Source organism: Ictalurus punctatus, chromosome 21 (assembly GCF_001660625.3).
Source record: "Ictalurus punctatus breed USDA103 chromosome 21, Coco_2.0, whole genome shotgun sequence".
NCBI lineage: Eukaryota > Metazoa > Chordata > Actinopteri > Siluriformes > Ictaluridae > Ictalurus > Ictalurus punctatus.
The window spans coordinates 18,107,501-18,122,552 of NC_030436.2; the positions used below are offsets into that span (position 1 = coordinate 18,107,501).

General features: G+C 41.3%; 1 protein-coding gene across 1 annotated transcript in view; it reads left to right on the forward strand.

The window, feature by feature from the left end:
• The window catches only part of LOC108281046 (monocarboxylate transporter 2-like), a 17,196-nt gene extending 2,364 nt beyond the window's left edge, over positions 1-14,832 (forward strand). The window contains exons 2-5 of the mRNA XM_047149545.2: positions 4,441-4,584; positions 8,799-9,038; positions 9,513-10,097; positions 13,644-14,832. Coding sequence (XP_047005501.1) covers positions 4,441-4,584; positions 8,799-9,038; positions 9,513-10,097; positions 13,644-13,888 — 1,214 coding nt within the window. The 3' untranslated portion in view covers positions 13,889-14,832. The remainder of the gene's footprint in view (positions 1-4,440; positions 4,585-8,798; positions 9,039-9,512; positions 10,098-13,643) is intronic.
• The last annotated feature ends 220 nt before the right edge of the window (positions 14,833-15,052 follow it).

Sequence of the window (15,052 nt, forward strand, 5' to 3'; positions counted from 1 at the left end):
AAAAATAGTCCCGGAAAGAGGGATAAAGGTGCGGAGTGCTAAGGATTTTAGAGAACCATCATCATTAACAGAGAGATAGATAGAGAGAGAGAGAGAGAGAGAGAGAGAGAGACGGCGTTCCCCTGTGTAATGGTGACGGCGTGGCCTTCATCATAACGTCCTTGGCTTCTTTCCCAATGTCACCCTGCACGCACTGGAAGAAAGACAGCAGAAATTCATCACACACGGACACCACTGCATTTTCCCCTTCAGCGTTGCTCCCTATGGGAACGACGTGATGTGTGATGACCCCCATCTTCCTCAGGTGACTGGGATTTTAGGAGATATTGAAATCCCTCCTGAGGAGATGTCACCTCGTGAACGAACGGCGGTCCACACGCTAATCCGCTCTTTTCTTCTCCTGCTCACGTTCAGGAACCACATGATTTTGGTGGTGGTGGTGTTTTGTTTAGGTTTTTTTTTTTTTCTTTTTTTTAAAAATTATCCAAAAGTTTGAGTCCACTACATGCAGTTGTAGAAAAGAAAAAAAAGGATCCTTTAAGGGTTATCTGTATTGTTAAGAATTCTAAGCTCCCTGACGAGGTTCCACTTTAGGGAAACTCGGCTTCGGGGACAAACAGAAGAACCGTTAAATGTTCGAGATTCTAGACGGCGTTGTCTTAAGAGTATTCTCTAGAAATCTAGAGCTCTAGGATTTTTAAAACCTCATATGAACATGATCTGTAGAGTTAAATCGTAGATTTAGTGTGTTAGGTTTCTCAGACGTTCCTTTACTATTACAAATAACAGAAATGGTCTTTAAATATATTAATGTGTAAAAAAAAAAACAAAAAAAAAAAAACGGGTAAAATATTTACATTTCCCTTTAAAAATGTAAAAAAAAAAAAAAAGTGATATAGATAATATTGTCTAATACATCGTACGCCCGGCCTACAGAAAGAGGGACATGGCAGAATGAATTTTCAGTATATTGTTTTGTTGATTTTGCCTTATATTTAAGATATACCTTTAATTTTTAATGTCGTGCAACGTGTCTATATATTTTCTGTAGATAATTTATAGAAATAAAGCAATGTACATTTCCTCCCCGCCCCCATTCAAAAACTATGGGGGCACAAACTTTTGCTCTCATATTCTGTATATGTAATATGTAACATAATGTCATTAAGCAAAACTGGCTTCATTTCTGTCTAAAGTTTTTGTGATGTACTGCATTCAAACGCTTCCGCACATTCGTACCATATGAACAAGTCCCGACTAGAGCTTGGAGTAATCGGCTGTACAAAATTCTGTTTTTAGGCACAATTTTAGTCTCTGCACCAGCAAAAGGAGGAAAATCTCTTCTGCCTGTGTGCGTTTTCTCTTCCTCTCCTCTTTTCCTCTCTCTGAGCACTCGCCGAGTTGATTAGCGCTTTGGTCATGCTCATGAAAGCGAGACCCGCCCTACATAATTTACAGCCTAACCACGTAATCATAAAAGTTTTACAAGGTTGTAAGCACCCAAAATGGAGGATAACAACAGGCCATTAGCGTCTCTGAAGCTGAAATAAATCATCCTTTCAAAATCTTGGCGACCGATCATCAGCTTATACGCCGCATTATGGGATCAGACAAATGCACAAACAGCTCATAATGATGGAGTGATTAATGTTTTCTAGTTCTTCTTCATCGCGGTGCCGTAAATTGCATCAGTGCAAAGACGAGTCGCCCGTAATGGACTCAACCAGAAGGAAAATCCTGCTCTTGGTTAATTGAATGTGCTTAAATACATATTCCCCTTAATTCTTTTTTCCCTAATAATCTCAAACCCACTATTTTAAATTGAGCATTTCCCCCTCGTTTTCTTATTAATTAAATTTTTTATTTTTAAAAAAAAAATCCCACTATTTTAAATTGAACGGGATTTTCGTATCGTACATTTATTTTTGTCGCCCCGATGTTTTCTACTAATCGCAAAGTCCACGTTATTCATTTTCAACCTTAATTTAATTTTAATAAACAATGTTGATTTTAAGTCGAATGTGCTGTTTTTTTTTTTTGTTTTTTTTTTATAACTTCCATGTATGATTTTAAGTTGAATATTGGAAGGAAATTCTCTTATATCACGTACTCTCATATTATGAACTGCTATCAAATACCTATGATGAACGTATACGTTTAGTTAACTCTTTAAATAAGCCGATCGACTGCCATCCTTTCTTATAGCTGGCACGTGTATTTTCTGTCTCTTGAAAAGACTCATTTCCATAGTGTGCTGTGTGTTTTGTTTTGTCTATCTGTCTGGCCCCTGCACCAGTAGAAACCGTCCACGCACTGCTGTTATCGATGTGTATAAATACCCTCGGTTTGCTTGAGTAAACTCGGACGTCTATTTGAGCATGCATGTGTTAGGGTGCGTTCATTTTAGGCTCCCCAGATCGATCTGAAGCGCTGTGAGGAGAACCACACTTTCTAAGTACAGAACTAAAAGTTAATAGAAGCAAATGTAAAAAAAAAAAAAAAAAAAGGCCGGAAGGCATGACGGAAGATCTGAAAGGCATAATCTGAGATTCCTGAGATACATGGAAATCTAACATGCAATTTCTTAATTAAAGAGCTTATATTTACAACCCCACCCCCCCACCCCACCCGCCGCCCAATATTTTCCGATAGTCGAACATGTTTGTTTTAGCTTGCGTTTAATTTCCCATAATGTTTTCCGGTTAATCCCAAACAAGCTTATGATTTTAAGATGAATGTACCTACATTTCATTTGATCTCCTAATCTTTAAGTCCACCATTTTAAGTTGGACATTAATACCGTAGCATTAATGTTGAACATGCCATTTTCTTTCGTTTAGCTCACATTCTGAATGTTTTGCATTGTTTTTGTTTTACCGTCGTAGTGATCTCAAACAAAACCCACAATTTAAGATGAACGTGTGATTCTCTGAACTTACATTTAAATCCCCCGCCCCCCAATATTTTCCAATCATCTCAAAGCCAATGATTTGAAGTTGAACATGCTTACCTTACATTATTATTATTATTATTATTATTATTATTTACCACATATTTCATCCTAAGTTAAAATAAAGGCCATTATTTTAAGTTGAACATACATTTTTTTTTCCCTAAGATTACTAAGATTATTTTTGATTCCCTAAGATTGTTCTGAACTTACATTTAACCCCCGTAATATTTACCTAATAATCTCACAGCCCATGATTTGTAAGTTGAACATGCTATTTTCTTACTTTACATTTACTTCCCCCCCCTAATGTTTTCTGATTAACCTCCAACAAAGCTCACAGTTCTAGCGACACAGTTAGTTATTAAGGTCTTTCCCAGCAACCCTTTTTTCCCCGTTTGCATGCAGTCATGTTATAACTGCAGAAGCCTTCACTGACCTTCTGAATCAAACCTGGAATAGCAAACGGATTGTTCCTTTAGAGCCAGCTCGTACGTTCTGAGGTCCCTCTCTTTTAAGGAATGTCCTTCTGGTAATGATTTGGCCTTTTAACATTGGGTACCTTTTTTTTTTTTTTTTTTTCCTGGTTTTTAATTTTCTTCAGAAAAGACAAACCGACTTGCTGATCGATGTGGATAATTCAGCTGATAATTTTCTTCCTCTGCAGTTGTTTTACATCGAGATCAAAGCAATATGAAACGTGATTGTAATCTAATAGGTGTCATCAAAAGTGTCTCGCTGCTAAACTCCGACACGAGGTGAGATGAGATGAGATGAGATGAGAGGCGATGCGGTTTCCCGTCATGTCTGTCAGAGATTTTGGGCTTAATGCTGCTAAACAAAACTCTCATTTTCATCGAAATATGCAAAATATAATGCAAATCAGACCCAGCCTTCTGTCTTCTCTCCTCTCTTCCTTCCTTCTTGTCCATCGATCTCTCACCCTTCGATTCATTCTCTCAGTGAAGGAATCGCTACATTTTTATCATCATGAACCTCGTCGTCGTTCTTATCGAGATTTACACTCCGTACAACGATATCGTCTTAACATCCTGCGTGCTGTGCAATTAATGAAAATAAAAAAAACGAGACGGCTCTGATTTGATGTTTAGTCAAAGGTTTATTTTGGAACATTTTTAGCTTCAACTTTAAGAAAAGGCTCCACGTTAAATATGCTAGGATTCGAAATGTCGAGTAAGACATATGTGTAAGTGAGCTGAGAAAAATCTAGCTCTAATTAGCTCTTCCTTAATTAATTACCAATAAATCACTTAAATAAACGAGTAATACACCAGATGTGCATGTGATCATGCAGACAGTGTTTTAAAAAAATGTGGTTTAAAACACTACAAAAGTTCCCCAAGTTCACTGATATTGCAGTCGTTTTAAGTCTAACGAAGGAATCCGGAAAATTGTGACCAGGTCTATAATGTGGTTCATTGTACAGCCCTACCGGTATTAATTCACACTCTCTGTCTGTCTGTGTCCAGGTCCAGTGAGCAGTGTGTTGGTGAACCGCTATGGCAGCAGGCCTGTGGTTATCACGGGAGGCCTCATGTGCAGTATCTCCATGGTGGCGGCTTCATTCAGCACCACCATCACACACCTGTACTTATGTATCGGGATTATCGGAGGTACCGAAACGACTCGTCTCTTTCCCGTGTGCTGGGATACAATGTTCGTTTTTTAAAAAAAAACAAAAACAAAACAATTTTACATCCTTTTGGCTGCTTTAACACGCTGCCCATGGTTGAAAATGATTCTATAGCTGTAAAATACACTCAAATAACAGGTAAGGTATAGAACACACAGGAACACGCTGTTATAGGAAGTGGAGATACTATTTTACTATTTCATGCTTTCATTGTAGTTTATATTGTTGCGGAATATCCATGAACGTTCCTGTCATCGCTTACCGTATTGTAGCAGCTCTAAACAGTCGTTCCATCTCCAGAATCGCTTTTCACTCGCAAATTGAAGTTAATAGGGTGGGGGTGGGGGGTGGGTGGGGGGGTCATTGTTTATCATGTTACCTAGAAACCACAGACAGCACAAATCCTCCATCCTGAAGATGTGTCAGAAAACGTAGTTACCGCTTTATACCGTTATAAACTGCTGACACTCCTTTGGAAGACTCCTTCCTGAAATGTCTCAACAACAAAAAAAAAAAAAACGTCCGTATATCAACTATTTAAAAACATTGTGCGTGATCTGTTTATGTGGAGCATCAACCATATAAGTCCCGATGAATTTGCTGTTACTATGGAAACTATAACGTATCAGAACAAATGCAATCGTATAAACCAGTGATGTCAACACCTTCTGACCAATCAGATTTGAGCATTCAGTACCGTTGTGGTATATAATGAAAATGACATGTCATCGATGCTCTTCTTTTTTTTTTTTCCTTCTTGTCCTCTTTATGTCATCTCAAGGTGTTTTTCCTTGCTAATGTTGCCTCTGGCTTTCCAAGATTTCTGTCCAGCTGCATTGTGACAGTTTAAGGCACTATACGAGACAAACTCAGTTGAATTCAAATGATGTTGGGGGAACCCCCAGACCCACGGCCCCGGCTCTGTCATCGTCATCAGATCTTTCCATTAGGATTTTGTCCATCTGAGAGTCGAAGTTGAGCTCTCTGGAGCGTGTGTAATTGGAGTGTGTATAGGGAGGACCAGAGTTCCACTTGTTTATCGGTCTTCCGCCCTGTAGGACTCTCGGGTTTCACTCTCGGGTCACGCCTCAGGGAAAAGCTATCACTCTGTGGATAACGCGCATGTTCACTAATTCTTTGTCTTTTGTTCTGGTTCTTTATGTCTCGCTGTCTTTGTTGCCACAAGCGGAGTTTATCTTTTCTTTTCCCCTCACAGTCTTTCTACGTCTCTTTCACAAACCAGGCTCTGATTTTCGATCTGTCTATTGTTCCCGCTGTCTCGGGCTCTCTCTCTCTGGGTGTAATTAAGTCTGCACCGTCCTGGCTCGTCCCTCTAAGGGAAGGATTGTACGTGCCAAGCTGGTTACCCAGAGCATGTGCCCAGCGAGCCTCATTACCCAGCACCAGTCTGCCATGGAGGATTTATGTGTGGATGGAGTGGGCATGGACGTCCTACTGAGACTCGCGATGACCCTCTTGGTTCCTTTTTATTATTTCGAGGTCACCATCAATGGAGTAATGCTTTCAGCAAAAGGTCCACATGGGGACTGAGCTTACACTGGACCGAATTAAAAGTCTTTATTGAAAATGACTGTGATGACTTTATAAGCTCAGGATGTGTATTAGGTTTGGGTTTTTTTTTTTTTTTTGCCCTCGGGCACACGCTAAGGTATTCCAGATCTGGCGAATTCATTCCTCTCATTCATCACTGTGAAGGCTGAGACATACACTTAGAGATATTCATTGCAACCTGGAACTTTTCTCTCGTAGATTCATCACAGACGGAGTCACAGTCCCTCCAGGACATCGTCTGAATTTACTAACACTTTACATTCATTTATACACAGTAGGCATTCAAACGGTATGACAGCGTGAGACAGGACCAATGTATAAGTGCGGCAATTTATAGACACTTGCAGCGTTTGGTGAGCTCAGAGAGGTGAGCAGATTCATTACACAAATGACACGTTTGTGTCTATCGGTGCACGTCAAATTACACCAAGATTGGAAAACACTGTCTCGTAGAGTCCATGCTGATGAAATGCCTGGTTAATATACAGTCATGTGAAAAATTAAGTACACCCCATGGAAATTGTTGGTTTTTTTGGGACATATTTGGACAAGCAAACATTTGATCCTCTTTGAAAGAGTGCCTATTAATAAAGGTGATAGTCTATCAAATGACATAACATTGACGTCTTGTAGTCATTTTCACAATTTAAATCAATCGCAGAAAAAAGAAGTACACCTCTACGTTTATCACACCTTCAAATCCATAAAATTAGAATCAGGTGTTGAAGATCGGGTGCCAGTGATTAGAACCTGCCTTATTTATACCCCTCTCATATCTAGTGTCTGGTGTTCCCTTTGTCATTGAGGTGTGTGGTGATGTCATGCCAAGATCTAGAGAGTTATGTAAGGCCTTCAGAAAAAAAAAAAAAAAAAAAAAAGTTGTGAATGCCTTTGAGTCTGGCAAGGGATTTAAAAAGATGTCCGAATTATTTGGAATACATCGTTCCACTGTAAGCAAAATCATCTACAAATGACTCCGAACGACTGCCAATTGGTCCGGGACTGGCCGTCCCCGGCAAATTCTTCCTAAGAGCAGACCGTCTGATGCGAAAAGAAGTCTCCAAGAACCCCAAAATTTCATCACAGGATCTGTTAGGAAGTCTTGCAACTGTTGGTGTCAAAGTGCACGCTTCTACAATCAGAAAGAGATTGCACAAATTTGACCTGCATGGGAGGAGTACCAGGAAAAAGCCTTCGCAAGACTACTGTTTGTCAATGAGCATATAGGCAAAGACCAAGCCTTTTGGAATAACGTGCTCCGGACAGACGGATTAAAGATAGAGTTGTTTGACCACATTAACCGCAGACGTGTTTGGCGGTACCTAAAGACAGTTTTTCAGAAGAAGCACCTCATACCAACTGTGAAGGATGTGCATCATATCAAAGCGTGCTTGAAGATAATGTGAGGCCATCTCTCTGAAAGTTAAAGTTGAACCGATAGTGGACCTTTAAACAGGATAATGATCCTAAGCGCACTAGCAAATCCACCTAGGAATGGCACAGAAAGAAGAAATAGAGGGTTTAGGACTGGCCTAGTCAAAGCCCAGATTTGAATCCCATTGAAATATTGTGGGGGGAAGAGTGGTCACAAATTCCAGCAAGCCGATGTCAGAGACTGCTGGACAGTTATGCAAAATGCCTACGAGACGTTATTTCTGCTAAAGGGGGCAATACTAGCTTCTGAGGCCAAATACTTGTTTACTTTTTCCACAGAAGAATATGTCAAATGTTTGCTTGTCCAAAAATGTCAAGAAAGCCAACACGGGGTGTACTTATTTTTTTTTTTTTTGCACATGACCGTTATTTAATTTGTAACGGTCCGTGCCATGTAAAGGTTAATAGGCAGGTTCAAGGGCACAACAATGGAATCACTGTGGTACTGGTGTTTGAATCCACAACCTTCTGATCTGCAGCTGAAAGTCTTAACCGCTGAGCAACCGGAATGCAGCCGACGGTCTCCCAAAGAGACTTCATCACGCACGAAGAACACGCAACCCGACTGAGGATCATAGACTGGTTCTAACTACTCATTTGTAGGAATAACTGGCATTTACCAGCCCACAGCACACCAAATACTTTTAACCAAGCCACATTCCCCTGATCTGTTAGCAGGTAATTATGCTGAATGTATTAAAACATAACTGGCTATCCTCATCAAATCTAAGTATAAGACCGTAATTGAATGTGAACGGAAGAGGAATTTTTGCTTAGCCCTTCTAAAAGCAACTATAACAAATGGGAGGCAGCAAAGGAGCATGAAGTCTTCATTCTGCAGATTTCTGAATACTGGGAATATATCAATCCTACCTAGAGCTCTCCTTCTTCCTGCACGATCCTGTTCAATGAATAAGATGCTCGTTTAGAGAATGAGACAGCATTAAATTGGATTTTCTGTGGTAAAGAGAGTCTAATTTATTACCATTTACCTCGTAGATTCATTTGAGAAATTATTTCAGGTTCCGTTAATGAGTTTTTAGTCGGCAATGTGAAATGAGATGGAACTCTAATGCGAACTGAGTGGGACTGGCCTTAATTTAATCATGGGGAGCGGTGCAATTGTGAACGGTCGTACCGGCTCAGAAAATGGAGCTCGCGTTAACTTCCATCTTAATTTTCCCACAGGTCTTGGACTTTCTTTCAACCTCCAACCGTCCCTGACTATAATTGGGAAGTACTTCCAGGTCAGGAGGCCCATCGCCAATGGCCTAGCCATGGCGGGAAGTCCAGTTTTCCTCTGCACCCTGGCACCGCTGAACCAGTTCCTGTTCGAGTGTTTTGGTTGGAGGGGAAGCTTCTCTATCCTCGGGGCCATGCTGCTGAACTGCTGTGTGGCGGGATCACTAATGAGACCTCTGAATGACGGTAGGGATGTTCGTTATCTTGCTGATATTACCCTGAGACGCTTGCAGCTTCTGGGTCATGTTTTGTGCTCGTTCCAGTCTGTCAAATTTTCCTCATTTGTCATCACCGTGATCCATCCAATGTTATGATGTTGAAATCCTTCTTTGCATGCTTTATTATCGGTACATTTTCAAGTACTCCCAGGGTTTAGTGAACTCTATACATGATAATGCAACCAACAGTAGAAGTTCCAGGGCATTGGTAGTGAGTGGTCATGGGTTGGCGATTAGTTAACCTGTCAGTTTTATGCTGAGAAGATTGGGAATTTTAGCTGTAGTACAAAAGATGGATATTTGCATTCAAAAAGTGTTTGACATCGTAGCAAGCATGCATGATTGTTTACACGAGACTCCTGTTATGAGAATGAACATTTTCGCATACTTGCAGACCTCTGAGAGATTTCTCAACCAATATTTTCTTGATACCCATCACTAGGTGGCCCTCGTAGACCTGAGACTAATGGAGCCGTGGCGCCAAAACGTTGTGAAAATGGAACCCAGGTGCAAACCAAAGCAAAGAGGAGCTGCTTGGATAGTGTCAGCTGTTTCATGGACCTGTCTCTGTTCCGGCACCGTGGTTTTATCATCTACCTAATAGGAAACATGCTAATGTGCTTTTCCTTTTTTGCCCCAATGATCTTCTTGGCACCGTATGCCAAGCACCGTGGCATGGACGAGTACTCGGCTGCCAGCTTGCTCTCTGCACTGGCGCTCGTGGACATGTTTGCCCGACCAGGCACAGGTCTGCTCGCCAACACCGCCTGCGTTAGGCCCAGGATCCAGTACCTCTTCAGCTTCGCCATTACCTACAATGGTGTGTGCCACCTGCTGTGCCCTCTGGCTTCCGGTTACTGGGGGTTGGTGGTCTATGCAGTGTGTTATGGAGTGGTGTACGGCATGGTGTGTGCCCTGCTCTTCGAGTGCCTCATGGATGTGGTAGGACCAAGCAGGTTCTCCAGCGCCGTGGGCCTCGTCACGATCTTCGAGTGCTGCCCGGTTCTGCTCGGACCACCCATTGCAGGTGAGTTCAATGGATTGGTGGTATGTTATGCTGTTGTTCATAAAAGAAAGTCCTTCATGATATCAGTTTCTCAGTATCACCAGTATTTCAATAAAAATTAAACAACAACAACATGACCTCTTAATAGGGACCAGAGTACCACAGTAACCAGAATATGGAAAACTCATTAATAAGATTTGTTTTCCAGAACAAGTTTTAAAAAAAATCAACTTTAAAATATGTAAATAAAAATATATGATTACCCATAAAATAAAGCCACATTCAGCGTGATTGACATCTAAGTTTCAGTAGGCTTTAAATATACCAAGGAAAAATGTGTTGTTTTGTTTCTGAGCTTGGTTGTTGTTGGTCTTGTGCATCTTGTTAGGTAACATTATTGTTTATCATGGTAAGTATTGTGATATATTCTTGCCATTTTGCCCACCTGTAGGTGCGAGGCTGGTTAGGAATATCTTGGGTAGCTTTTCTGGACATAATAAATAGCTGTTGTATTCAGGCAGCAATTAATTTTCTAGATTATTTATTTGTTGTTGTTGTAATGAAATAAATCAAATGCAAAAAAAAAAAAAACAACAACCCCCCCCCCCCCCCCCCCCCACACACACACACACCACCAGTTAACGTGGTGCAATGCTAGGTTTAAACCTAGGCCTTTGCAAGTGAGAGACTCCTTCAGATTGTCTTACGGTATTAGGATGTCTTATGGTACTGTTTAAAGTTCAGTACTGTAATATTTAATCCTCCGTTGTAGTGTAATTCACATAAACACAGACACGTTGTTGGGAATATAAGCAAGTAAAAAAAGGCAAGCGACTTTTCTAGATATGCTCAGAAAGTGCTTTACAACGCAATAAACCACAGAACGTGTTTACCTATTTGTTTTTTCCCTCCATTCTATTCTCATTTCCTTCAAAGAAAAAGGTCACAGTATTTCAAGATGGCAAAAAAGGAGCAAAATTGCACTCGAATAAATCAGCGTTTGTGTTCTCTCTCTCTCTCTCTCTCTCTCTCTCTCTCTCTCTCTCTCTCTCTCTCTCTCTCTGTCTCTCCTGCATGCATGACTAATGGAAGAACACAGGCCAAGGTGGGAAAGCTTTCCAGGGTATCATTATTGTAAGACATTCCACCAGAATTGGATTATGGTTGGTGAGGGAGGCACCATGGCGGCACATGTTGGGCCTTAGGAAAGTGTGTGTGTGTGTGTGTTAGTGGGGTGGAGGGTGGGGAGGCCGTAATTGGTCACGGTTATTTAGTGCTGCAAATCGGCCACGGTCGCTCCGGCTTTCTGGCCGCGTGAGGATTCGCCTCTGTGTGCAGATTACAGTCAGGTTTTTCCAAAGCACGGTAGCTGGGACTGTAATGAAGTCTCTTTACGCATCTCACTCACTTCGGCCTTCGGTCCCTTTCGGCCAGTGGGCGCTAAGCTGCTAATGCTGCCTATGGCACCTCTTAGTGCTGATCATATCCTCGATCTGACTGTGTGTGTGTGTGTGTGTGTGTGCAGGTAAAAAGGCTAATTGAGTAAACATTAGAGGCAAAAAATCTCATCTATAGGAATGATGCATCCAAATTTGCATTGGAAATGGTACTGAAAAACAAAGGAAGTGAATGAATTCCATGTTTAATGCATGTCCAAGATGATCGCGTTTGGCCTGTAGACGTTTGCCTGATGTTTCTTCAACAGCGGTCATTCCAACCTCTGAGCAACCGTCCAACCCTCTGAGGTGAAAACACATTAAAGACAGCCGAGCCAAAGGCTATCCTGGCTCTCCTGGTTTCCCTCGCCGCCGTGTCTGTGAGGGGGATTTCATCTTCCCTTAAGCGCAATATAATTAAACGTTTCATATATTTCCAGAAAATACATCGAGGACTCCCATCTGTGATGGCACACTTTGATTTAAAGGAGAAGGAGAAAAGAGAACACGGCAATCCCGAGCGGTCGATACCGAGCAGAAACCGTTCCACGGCTGGTCTTGGATTTACAGTTGAACGAAGACCAGCTGATTGCAATGAAACGTAGGAACGTCAGGAACTCCATGTTTTGTTTAGGTGTGGATTGGGAATTTCATTCCAGTCGTGTCGCAATATGGACCAAATGACGCACCTCATCTGGTTCTTCTGTGGTGCTCTGCGTACTTGCAGCTGAGAAGCAAAGATCTCATTACAACATTGTAGTGTTTCATGCAGCAGTTTCTTGTTCAAACGTACTCTGAGCCATTTTGATTCACATCAGGCAAACTTTGTCACGCAGGGCCAATCTGGCAACCTGGTCTACTTCTAGTTTAATGAGGCAGAAATATCTGCACCTCATTGATCTGTTGCGAGACCTTGGTTCCGAGACTGGTATTTAATAGAGTAAATAAGCACCTCCGTGCACTCCTGTCCTCCCTCCCTCACACTCAGCAATCTCCACTGGAGCGCCGCGGTTATTACATCCAGCTATAGCGCATCTCCTTGTTACGTGCAGATTTTATGTGCCACTCCCCGGAACCTCGAGGCCAGCCTAATGAGGAAGAAGATATGAAATGGCAGTAATTAGCCTTTCGCTTTCCCGTATTTTAATGAATCTCGGTTCATCCCCGCACTCATTAGACGCCCCGTGTGATCATTAAGCAATGAGTACATGTGAGAGGAGGGGAAAAATAAGGCAACTTTAACAGATGGACTGGAATGACTGCCGCGCCAATCAAGCGCCCAGCTTAATGAGGATTCTGGACATCGGCGCACAACATCCCCCTGAAACACGGCACGCCGTGATCAATCAAAACACGGGCACTGATGTTGTTTTGGGGTGGGGGAGACCGAGGGGCAGAGTGAAACTCCCCCATCATCATCTTCACAGAAGAAGGACTCATTAGGAGCAGGGTTTTAATTGGTTTGGCTGCCCTGAAAGCTGACCTTCCGCTCCGCGGTGCCACCTGTTGGTCAGTTTGCATCTGCGTGAGGGCAGACGGACGTTAGAAATATTTGAACTCTAGAGGCTTTTGATGCATTTCACCTGTACTTAATTATCAACGAGATCGTAAACGTATGGTTTAGAGCAGTCGGTGAAGTTTTCTTTAATATTAGTGAGTTGTAATTTGATTTTTTTTTATCATTCCGTGGCCCACTCGTCCAATTCTACATGGACACTGGTAGTGGGTTCATGTGGCGCATTTCTTTTTTGTTCATGGCTGTTATTAATAGTTTCGAATTCGGTTTTAATGTTTTGAAATGCATCTGCCGTCACCTTCCATCACATCCATGTACACACGAGTTGCGATGAATGAATGATCGATCTTTCCAGTTGCTCTCGTTTCCACATAACCGATGGAGGAGTTCTTGGGAAGTATTGGGGAAGAACTGTTCTTGGTATCGTTAGACTTGAGCATGCCAAGCACGCATGGAAGAACAAACCAGAAACACCAAAATGGCTTGTTCGAAGTTCCTCTCATCCACTGTATGGTGAATCCTATAATCTAAAAGCTTACCACTGAACAAAACATGCCTGCGACCCATCCTCAGCCTTTAAATCCTGGGGTTTTAACGTTTGCCGTTTCTCTGCAGGTGCACTAGTGGACATGTTCGGCGACTACAGCTACATGTTCTACATGTGTGGTGCTGTGATGATCACCGCCGGCCTTTTCCTCTTCGTAATGAACTACTACAATTACAGACGGAAGGATCTGACGCAGCATGCTCAGGAGAACGGGACTGAGCTGGTCGAGAGGAACGCGCAGGACGGACGAAGCCAGGGGATGGGTTCCGGGACACGTGGGGTCAGTTCAGAGACTGAAGACCTGCCAGTATAACGAAGGATTTAATGAAGGATGGCATGTTATGATACATACATGGTATGAAAACCATGTAGCCCCTTATGGCAGGTTTGGGTGTTACAATTAAACGTCACGTCTCAGTGCAAAGTATTTATATTATTTGCGCTGTGAAACTGGACTATTTTAAACAAGGACTTCTTTGGAGGATCTCTTAGCCTCGAGGGAAAAAAAAAAGGAGTTTAAAAATATATCCAATGTACATGTGTTAAGCATTTGTGTAATGGCCTGAATGTCAGTCAGGTGTTATTTTATTAAATTATAATGGTACATTTTACAATCAAGAATACTGTCGTTTCTGTACGACTATAGGGCTAACCCATACATTAACACAACATGCAGATATACATTTTTTCTTAACTCTAATCAGGCAGAATTTCATCTGGTCGGGTGTCGGATACACTGGTGTGACTTATGATCTATGATCTAGCAAATACAACGCACTAAATGGAAAGTACACGGTAAAAATAAAACACGTATATGGCTCGAATCGGGTATTCCATTCGACTGTAGTTTTCAGGATTTTACGTTTTGCTAAATGTAAAGTTTACAATAAGTTGCCAATAGGTATGTTTACATGCAACCAAATAATCCATTAGCAATCAGACCGTTAGCTCGAACGGATCGAAAAGCCATCAATCGGACCGAATTCGTTTGAAAATGGCCGCACGCAAGCATACCTAATGTAATCAAACAAAATGTCAAGAGTAAATCACTTTTTTCTCGTTAGCAAGATTTGAAAAATCGTACACCACAGCAGGACATGTATATGTATCGTTTCTCTTAACTTTTAACAAGCGGGAAAATTTCTGGTGGTGGGGCGTCTGATGCAGGACATTTAGCGTAAAATTTACAGTAACAAAAAAAGTAATAGTTTATGTAGTTCAGTGTCGGGTTGAAGTCTGTTATTTTATTAAATTGTACTTCCAGGACTTAGCAGTTTACTGAGTGTAAAGTTTATAATCAAGTCAAAGTTGTACATTTTTGTAAAAAATAAATAAATAAATAAATAAATAAAAAAATGGTCACTGGTTTGTAAATTAAAACGATGAGTGTATATATATTTCTTTTCCTAAATATACATTTACAGTACAAAATAAAAAGTTACAGTAAAGTTTTTTTTTTTAAGTAAAGTAATCTGAC